General features: G+C 33.6%; 1 protein-coding gene across 2 annotated transcripts in view; it reads left to right on the top strand.

Annotated features, from left to right (window-relative positions):
• Adi1 (acireductone dioxygenase 1) overlaps positions 1–5383 on the top strand; it is a 142977-nt gene extending 137594 nt beyond the window's left edge. Inside the window, exons 4-6 of one of the 2 annotated variants that reach the window (XM_017614938.1) lie at positions 4318–4411; positions 4475–4609; positions 5302–5383. In XM_017614938.1, the coding sequence (XP_017470427.1) occupies positions 4318–4411; positions 4475–4588 (208 nt within the window). In that variant the 3' untranslated portion in view covers positions 4589–4609; positions 5302–5383. Of the gene's footprint in view, positions 1–4317; positions 4412–4474; positions 4613–5301 lie in introns of both variants that reach the window. The other variant, XM_017614937.1, reaches the window with a different exon arrangement.
• The last annotated feature ends 4548 nt before the right edge of the window (positions 5384–9931 follow it).

The raw sequence follows: 9931 nt of genomic DNA, 5'->3' as shown, positions 1-9931 counted from the left end.
GGGAGCTTACATTTTATCATTTAAGCTAAATTGATCAGAACAATCTCCTAGCAATANCTTACATTTTATCATTTAAGCTAAATTGATCAGAACAATCTCCTAGCAATATCCTTTGTATATTAATGCAACTGTTAGCTGTTCTTCCTCCTGGGAAAAAAGTGCACCGGCCACTGAATCCTTTTTATTCTACTTACTTAGTTAAGGAAAAGTCTTTTCAAGTAATGATTAAAATAATTTTTTTAATTTCACTATTCACTTGCCATTATATTTATTTTGATTTGTTTCTGTCAAAGCAGCTGATAAAGAACTTCGAATTTCACTATTTTAGTTGGCAAGGCCGTTCATATTTACGATCGGATTACAGCATACCAGGTTTCGAATTTTCGGAACGGAGCTACGAATTCGTAATTACAAACTTTCGGATTACAGCATACGGGTGATATGCTTCGAGCCTGATGGTACGATCACTTGATGGAGCCAGCGAGCTAGTGGTATATTTCTCCCTTTTTTTGTATAAAAGGTTTTTGGTTAGATAAAATATTAGCTTGTTTTCTAGAGTTCATTGTTTTTCTATACCATTACTCATTTAAAATGTTTGCGTGTATACTTATATATGTATATTAGACTGCATCACCCCCCATACAAAAAAAAAAATCGGTACTATATTTCCATATTTTAAGACGTCCGCCAAAATATTTCGGAAAATATTAAGATTTAAGTGAGCTGGACCGAGTTTTTGCGAGTTTTTTATGAATACAAAAAGTTTCTTAAATTTTTTTTTTTTTAAATTCCCTCAAATGACAAAACGGTTTAAGCTTAAAAAATTTGCATAAAAAAATTAAAAAAAAATTTTTACGGAATCGTAACGTTGAGATTTTTGATGCTGTTTTTTAACTTTTTTCAAAGATTGGTATAAGAAAAACTTGATTAACTGAACCTAAACTCATTCGATTTAGACTTAAGAGGTGCCATTGGAAAGGTATTTTCTCACCGTTTTTATTTCTTTGCTAATAAACTCATTCAAAGGATGAAAGAGAAAAGTAGGATGAACGAACGTCATTCAAAGTTGAATTAAGGGTGGTATTATCACTTGCGAAACGAATGATTTTGGCGAAGCGAATTAAAAGGCAGAGAAGGTAGTAAAAGTGTTCGCGATGCAAAAAACTTGCACAAGCTGGTAAAAGCGAACACTCTTAATGCCAATTTAAGTTGCGTTCGCCAATCCATTCGCTTCGTCAAATCGTTCGCTTCGCCAAATTCATTCGCTTCGCAAGTGATAATACCGCCCTAAGATGTGTTGGTGTTAGAAAAATTAAATAAATTGGGACACGAATGACATTTTCGGACAGAAATAAAAACAGTGTGAAAATACCTTTCTACTGAGATCCCATAAGTCTAAATCAGAATAGTTTTGGCCCAGTTATTCAAGTTTTTCGTAAATCAATCTTTGAAAAAAGTAAAAAAAAAAACCGCATCAAAAATCTTATTCTTACGATTCCGTTGAAAGTTTTTTAAATATTTTTATGCAGATTTTTTAAGCTTAATCTTTGTTTGTCATCTGAGGGGACTTTTCAAAAAGTTCTTTAAGAAACTATTTTTATTCATAAAAAACTCCATTTTTGGAGGTATTTTCAAATCGGTCCAGCTCACTTAAATCTTAATATTTTTCCGAAATATTTTGGTTGACGTCTTAAAATATAATACATTTTTTAATCATGGCGGAAAAACCGCAACATTTTTTGGTGATGCAGTCTAATGTTTATGTAAGTAAAAAATTGTAGCTACCATTTAGCTACCTAGTTACCTAGTGAATTTTGTAGTTACTATGGCATGTCAATCGCGCCTCGTAGGGAATATTGAAAGAAGATAAAAAATCACATGTATATATTTGTGTTCATTATTTTTTTCACATTCCCAAAAATTACTTTTACTATTTATGGCACTTCATTCTAATTCTTATAAAAAAACAACGAATATCATTAATTGTAATGGTACGCGTAATATATGAAACTAATACCTCTGAGTATATTTCGTAAAGCATATCTATCATATATTATGTATAACGGGCACACATAAATGGATTATTCCTCAGAATGAATATTTCAGAATATTTGGCGATGCAATTTTTGAAATTGTCTACAAGTCACACATAAATCAAGAGAGTATATATGTCGAGAATATTTCTGATTGCAGTGGTTTTAAATTAATTTAAATAAGTCTATATATATAAATGTGAATGTCTGTTTGTTTATTACCTTATAACTTTTGAACCACTATACGGAATCGCACGAAGCTTTGCACACTTATTTGTTTTTACCCCGGGAAGGTTATAGGTATGGTTTTATTTGCAAATATGGTGTCAATTTTGCGAGGGGCGTGGCACCTCCCAAATTTTTTATCAGCTATAACTTCGGAACCATAAGTCACATGAACTTGAAATTTGGTATTCAGACAAATCTATGGTAGATGCTTATTGTAAGGTATATATAAATGACTTTGTAGGAGGGCGCGTGGCATATCTCATAGTCGTAGAATTTTTAATCAGCCATAACTTCGGAACCATAAGTCACATAAAATTGAAATTTGGTATGCATACATATCAATGGTAGGTGCTTATCAGTTTCCAGTTCACTTAGCTTTTGCAATGACAATAAACACGAATGCCTCAAAGTAAACCCCGAAACTTTATCGAAAACAAAATGTATGATAATTGTATTGGAAAACGCATTTATATTAATGATACTTTGAAGTATTAAAAAAAATGCTGTGAAATCATATTCGAGTTATTATTCGTAAGAAATTAATAATAATAATAATAATAGATTGGCTCTTACACATATGTTAGTGTTTGGCCGAGCTTCTCCTCCGATTTGTGGCGTGCGCCTTGATGTTGTCACACAAAGTGGAGGGACCTACAGTTTTACGCCGACTCCGAACGGCGATTGTATTTTTATGAGAAGCAGTCTTTCATGGCAGAAATACACCCGGAGCTTTGCCATTGCCTGCCGGGGGGCGACCGCTGTTAAGAAAAAACCTTTTTTTTTAATTTTTTGGGATGTTGTTTTGACCAGGGCTTGAACCCAGGCGCTGCGGAGTGGAAGCGCGCACTGCTTACCACTACACCACAGCGGCCGCCATATAGATAGTATTTATTCTATTATATTATTTATTGGAGATATTTTAACCTAATTAAAAACACCTGCAGTGCCAAAAAATTATTATTGCATTTCATTCCATAACACCCAAGCTTACAGCTGTCCGTCCTACCGTATGGTGCTATAGTAAATTTAGAGCATCTTTACATAAAGTATTTTTCATATTTGTATAAAGACGTGGGGTGAAACCCGCGGATAAAAGCTAGTTTTCTATATATTGTTAAATACTTACTTTTAATATACTGCCCAAACTTTGCCTGATGTTGGCTTGGCGCCGAAAACGAAGTGAGAAATGATAGTGTCAATTATAAACCTCAAGTGAGAAGTGTCGCTATGCACGGTTTCAATTACTTTAATATATCCCCGTTACCTGAGGCAATTACGTTATGTTTTAAATCTGTAACGCTGTAATGAGAGATTGTAAATACAATCTGTAATTTTATTCTCAATAGGAATGTTCTAATAAAAATCGTTAGTATGTTGAATTCCTCCAAAATTTAAAGCCATTCCCCGATTCCCTTGAAAAATTCAAATTCCCCCAAAATAGGGGAATTCTCCCCCTGTTGGCATCACTGACTGTATGTCAAAATATTTTCGAAAGACTACATTTAAACGTTTTCTACTCCGGGCCAGTTTACTAAGCTCTCATCCTCTGACGAATTGTCGAACCAGAACTCCCTTTGTACTAATTTTTCCAAGGTTTTATAAACTCGCTTTCTTTTTTCTTTTTAATTAAAAAAATGTACATAAATATGTATAAGCACACTATTTAGTTTGCTCGATTTGTAAACAAAGCTTCTAGGTGGTGACAAATATACTGTTGTGAACAACCAAAACGAGCGAAATTCAGAATACCGCTATTCTCCATCGAATGAGCGTCATAATACCAAAATTCGTTTGATCAGCAATTTCGACCACAGTCGAATATCGAAGACAACTCATAATAGGGGCCTGTGTTTATGCCCCAATAACTTTATTGCACTCCAATGTATTACACTTTTTTCATACCTATGTATAAACATTTAAAATATTTTTAAACACAAATATTCTCAAGCAATTTTTTTATGTGTTGAAGAAGTTTAAGCAATTTAGCACATTATGCTGTATATGCTTATGTATACATTTTAGTTAAATTAAATAATGTAAATGTTTTTATTTGCAGTGCTAGAGATGATTGGATACGCATAGCAGTTCAAAAAGGTGACTTAATAATCATACCAGCTGGCATATATCATCGGTTCACTTTGGATGTGCAAGTAATATGAATTATTCAATGAATTACATCAGCTTGGTGGATTGAATTGTATTTATACTTTCAGAACTACATTAAAGCCAAAAGATATTTTGTAGGAGAGCCTATTTGGCAACCTTATAACCGGCCGGCTGATGATATGGACTGCCGCAAGAAATATTTGCACAATCAGGCTCAATAATTTTTACTATTAATGGATAGATAACACAGGTCAACAACGTTTTGTTCTAGGAAAATGTAGGGTCATTTTCGAAGTAATTTTTTGCGTAGAATCCGAATCCGGGGTTTAAATTGCTCTATCACGTCAGGATTTTGAGATATCCTAACCTAAAAGTGCAAAAACGCTGTTTTTGCCCATTTTTGAGGTTATGTAGCTACGCAGATTTTGCTCTTCATAAAAAAGTAAACGTGGTATTTTAAAGTATAAGTCTTCCTCTTTTAAATGCCGTTGAGTTTGCTTAAATATCTTTATTTTTCACTGAGATATCGCATTTTGAAGTTTCCATGTTTGTGAATTTTTCGATATTCGAAAATCCATTGAGATAACATGAGACGTGATACGGTCGATTACATTCACAAACATGGAGACTTCAAAATGCGATATCTAAGTGAAAAATTAAGATATTTGAGCAAACTCAACGGCATTTAAAAGAGGAAGACTTATACTTTAAAATACCACGTCTACTTTTTTATGAAGAGCAAAATCTTCGTAGCTACATAACCTCAAAAATGGGCAAAAACAGCGTTTTTTGCACTTTTAGGTTAGGATATCTCAAAGTCCTGACGTGATAGAGCAATTTAAACCCCGGATTCGGATTCTACGCAAAAAATTACTTCGGAAATGACACTACACTTTTATAGAACATTCCGAACCCATTTTTTTGCAGACCTGTGTAATTAATCAAAAGTACCTATATCGGGCGATACTTCGATATCTGTTTTTTAATTTTAAATAATAATAATAATTAAAACATAACTGGGTGTCGAAATCTTTATTATTACTCGGAAGAACATTCTCTGAACATAACTGGGTGTCGGAATCTTTATTATTACTCGGAGAACATTCTCTGACATTTACTTTTTAAAAACAATTTCATTCAAATGGTGGCCGCAGACAAAACATAACCGTCAATAACGAGCGCTGCCGTACCTTTATAATGGCATTTTTGTTGCCTGAAACTGAAGCCGGTGATGTCGGCAACATTTGGTTTTAGCAAGTTATCGTGTGATATCACACCTCTGTATTTTTTCTTTGGGTTTATGTGACCTCAAAAGTTTTCGTCAATAAACCAGCTTTGGTTCAAAACTTGGCAGCCAACATAACTAGCGTAATGCTGGAAAGAGTAATTGAAATTCGTACCTTCCGAATGGACCAGAGTCGCGGCCAAAATTTTAATGAAATTATTTTAAAAAAGTAAATGTCACAGAATGTTCTTTCGGGTAATAATAAAGATTCCGACGTCCAGTTCTGTTCTAAGTGTTTAATTAAAACTAAAAAGACCTAGATAGATCACCAAATATACCTGTTAAAAAAAATTTTTATACTATAACTGTTTAAACAAAATCATTACCTCGCCACATATTTTGTAACTGAAAAGTGTAAGCTGTAAAATGGTAAAACACATTTAAGGCCCGTCCACATAGAACTTTGGTGTTGCGTTGGCGTTGGCGTCGCTTCAACAGCTCTCTATGAATGCATGAATTCAAATGCAGCCGTCCACATAGCCAAAATTCGGCAACGCTCACGCCAACACAAAGCAAAAAGATGGCCAACTCTCAACTTTTCGCGTGTGTCGCTCGTCAGCTGTTGCAAATAAATAAAATTATGTGAAATATGTTTCCTATTTAATCAAGTGCGGGCAAGAAATATCGTTTTTAATGCAATTATTGACATGAAATATTAATTTATCTGTCGTTAGTATGTTAATTTAGGGGCCCGAGCATTCGCTGCCAAGCGTTCATTGTAGCAAGCATACTTTTAACGTGCGTTCCAATCTGCTCTATTAGGTTAATTTAATTATTACGTTAAGAACTAAGATAGATATCTGGATGAAATTTTGCCNAATTATTGACATGAAATATTAATTTATCTGTCGTTAGTATGTTAATTTAGGGGCCCGAGCATTCGCTGCCAAGCGTTCATTGTAGCAAGCATACTTTTAACGTGCGTTCCAATCTGCTCTATTAGGTTAATTTAATTATTACGTTAAGAACTAAGATAGATATCTGGATGAAATTTTGCCCAAATTATGTCTGAATGACTAACAACTTCTGCTCATAAAATGGGCAAGATCGAATAGCGACCACGCCTACCAACCCTATAATTAAAAAATCGTTAAATTTCTCGTCAATTTCTGGTACATTTTTTAAGCACTTGCGCACGGTTATAGATACCTGCATACCTAAAACATTTTTGACTATTTGGGATGAATTAAAAATAGAAAGTCCGTTATGTATATACTGTATTGACGCCGGATCCGAATCAGCCACCTAATATATGTATAAAATAAAAAACTTAAATACTCAGATCAAGCTTAAGAACTTTTAAGGCCGCTTCCGCATCTAACCTTTAGATTACCGATATACGAGTTATCGTTTTCTCATCAGCGCATTAATTTCTCGAACCGATAAATATTTGCTCACCCGATGCAACCTCTAAAAATGTGTACCCAACTTTAAATTTTGGTTCGGTTTTGGTTCATGAGTCAGATATATTAGATATTTCAACCAAGGTTTTAGTTTTTGCTAACAGTCGCTCTTGCTCTATATTTGCTTATATTGCATTGCCAAGCATTCCAAAACGACAAAATACAAAGCATCAGTCTATTTAATTTCTAAACGGCACTAGAAGAAAAAGTCTAACTTGAGCCACCTAGTAGAATACGAGCATCTAATCGTGGTTGCGCACATTTGGCATTACAATCTACTGAGGTTTAGGAATAAAAGAGACTGAGGCTTTGTATTTTGACGTTTTGGAATGCATTCTATTAGCGAATGTAGTGAAGTTTCACTCTCGGAAATGTAGTGAAGTTTCACTCTACGGAATAACAAAAATATTTTTATCGGTAAGATAAGAAAACCAAAACACTTTAAAGTGAGGAACAATTTATCTGCCCTGCTAGTAAAGGCAACTTTACTGCTTACATTAGAAAATGGCCCTCAGTAAGTAAACGATACTGATGCTTTGATAAACTTGTGTCGAATACACCGGCACACAAAAAAAAAATTTGTGTGATGTGCATTTGACCGGACCTACCTATGGTTATGTATTTCGACCCGCAGAATTCGAATTTGAAGTCAGCTTGGCCATTATACCTCCTAGTTTTCGAGAAAACTTAAAAAAACAAAAACCGTAAAAATAGCGAAAATCGGCAATAAAAAACGGTTTTTCGAAGTTTTCTCGAAATCTAGGACGTATATTGGCCAAACTGAATTCAAATTCAGATTCTGCGGGTCGAAATACATAACCATAGGTAGGTCCAGTCAAATGCTCATCACACTAATTTGTTTTGTGTGCCAGTGTTATTAGTGCGAGAGCTTTTTCAGACGAAATACCTTTAGGACTCTTCTTTGCCAATATGACCTTCTTAATAGCAGTACATCTTTCTGGAGAAGCGCTTAAAAGCTCATTAAGTAGCGTAGCTGAAGATCTCATTTTTAGTTCAGTGGCCAAAAAGAAATACATCTGGTTCGATGATTTTCGAAAGCTCATTAGCTTTCTTCATTTTAACTTTTTGGCAACAATCTTCAAAACGTTTAGCTAGCCTACCAGCAGAAAATGTCGGCTTACCAAACTTAGAACACACAAATTGTGACAAGTCTATTTCAAATTCAAGCCAATATTTATTTGCAGTAACAAACCGCTCTTTTTTCGGAAAATTTGATTCTATCACTAGATCCTAAACTGATATTCCTTGGTACAAAATCCATTGTTCCATCAAGCCTTTCATTTTTGGGGTCGACAGCCAAAAATCAAAAATTTCCTGTCTTGAAATTTTAGGAGTCATTTTGAAAATTGAAAATAAATGTATGGATGCCGCAGCTAGCCGCAGAATTTTTTTTTAGATTCTATTAGTATATACATCAATTGAGAGAATAAGTATAATAAGTGATCTATATTCCGCCATATAAGAAAAATTTCTTCTACAAAAACAAAAAAAAAATAACAATTTGGTACTCACTAAAAAGATTAAAACTTTATCAGCTCCAAAAAAATATGTGCGTCCACTTCGGTAATAATTTTTACATTTCTTGAATTTTCTTACTTAAAACAATGACGGAGAAAGAAATGAAGTTAAAACAAAGTTTCTTTAAACAAGTTATTGAGCCTTAAAAATACTCAGTTTTCGTTGCATGCACATTTTTTTCACTTATTGCTTACTATGACTTTTGAATACCGTTATGTTTATATGTAGCCAAATTTTTTCAAACAAACGTGTATTTACTCTTAAGTAGACAATATTCTTGCATATGTGATAAAAATTTTAACGAAAAATTACAAACAAAAATTTTAATTAAATTACCCCAGCTTTGCACATTGGACCACTGTGCAACGTGAAAGTTCTATGCGGACCGGCCTTTAACGTATGCAGTTTTTAACCCGTCATCCTCCGAACATACATTGTATATCAATTTTGACTTAGTCCTAAAATAATTGAAAATAATTTGTATTTGTTGTATTGTATTATTATTTTCTGTATGTAATATATTTCTGGGTAAATTCCCAAGGCGAATTCATATAAGGTGGTGTTGCTAGAACAGTTGCTTTAATTCGCCTCGGTACACATATGCAGAAACTCCTTATGAGTGAGTGCGAAAGTAAGAGTGTTGGGATTTTCTTTCCCTCTTCACCCTTGAGCGAGGAATAGGTGAAATTTGACATTTGTGTACCGAAAACGAAAATAAAATACATATTAGTTTTTGTTTTTGTACTACCACCTTATATGAATTCGCCTTGGTCCATTCCCCAATATCGGAGCGCAGGTATATAAAAAATAAAACGAGAAACCGATACACGAATGTACAAAACAAAAAAACTATTTAATTTTTAAATACTCATGAGCATGTCAAATCTTCGTGGAAAAGTCATTTTAAAGTTATAAAAAACAAAAATGGTAAGCAGTGTAAAAATCCGCATATTTATATTTGCTTAAGTATTATACAATGGAAAAATAATTTGGTAGATTTTTTTGCATAAATCAATCTGTAGAACTTTTCTCAAATTAATGAAAATATTTGTTTCTTCACGATTATATTCTCTAGCTAAAAAACTAATGTTGCACTTATTTTTGAATGAATTGCGTTAAATCTGTACGATCCACTAGCGCTTATATTTCCCGTTCTAATTTTTGAGTTGTGCCTCTTTTGACGACGGTGTGCGATATGTATACCCAATAAAAATATGAATTGGAAAATCTAACACATCTTATTCAAATCTACCCCATTTTTTTGCCATTTCTACCACACTAAAATAAAAAGGGGTTTGCACACTGATGGTAAGACCATGTTGTAAATGAGTCAAAAT

This window comes from Rhagoletis zephyria, unplaced genomic scaffold (assembly GCF_001687245.7).
Source record: "Rhagoletis zephyria isolate East Lansing unplaced genomic scaffold, Rhagoletis_zephyria_1.1 Rzeph_scaffold_00928, whole genome shotgun sequence".
NCBI lineage: Eukaryota > Metazoa > Arthropoda > Insecta > Diptera > Tephritidae > Rhagoletis > Rhagoletis zephyria.
The sequence above is the reverse complement of the archived record's forward strand: the minus strand, read 5'-3'. Positions and strand labels throughout refer to the sequence as shown.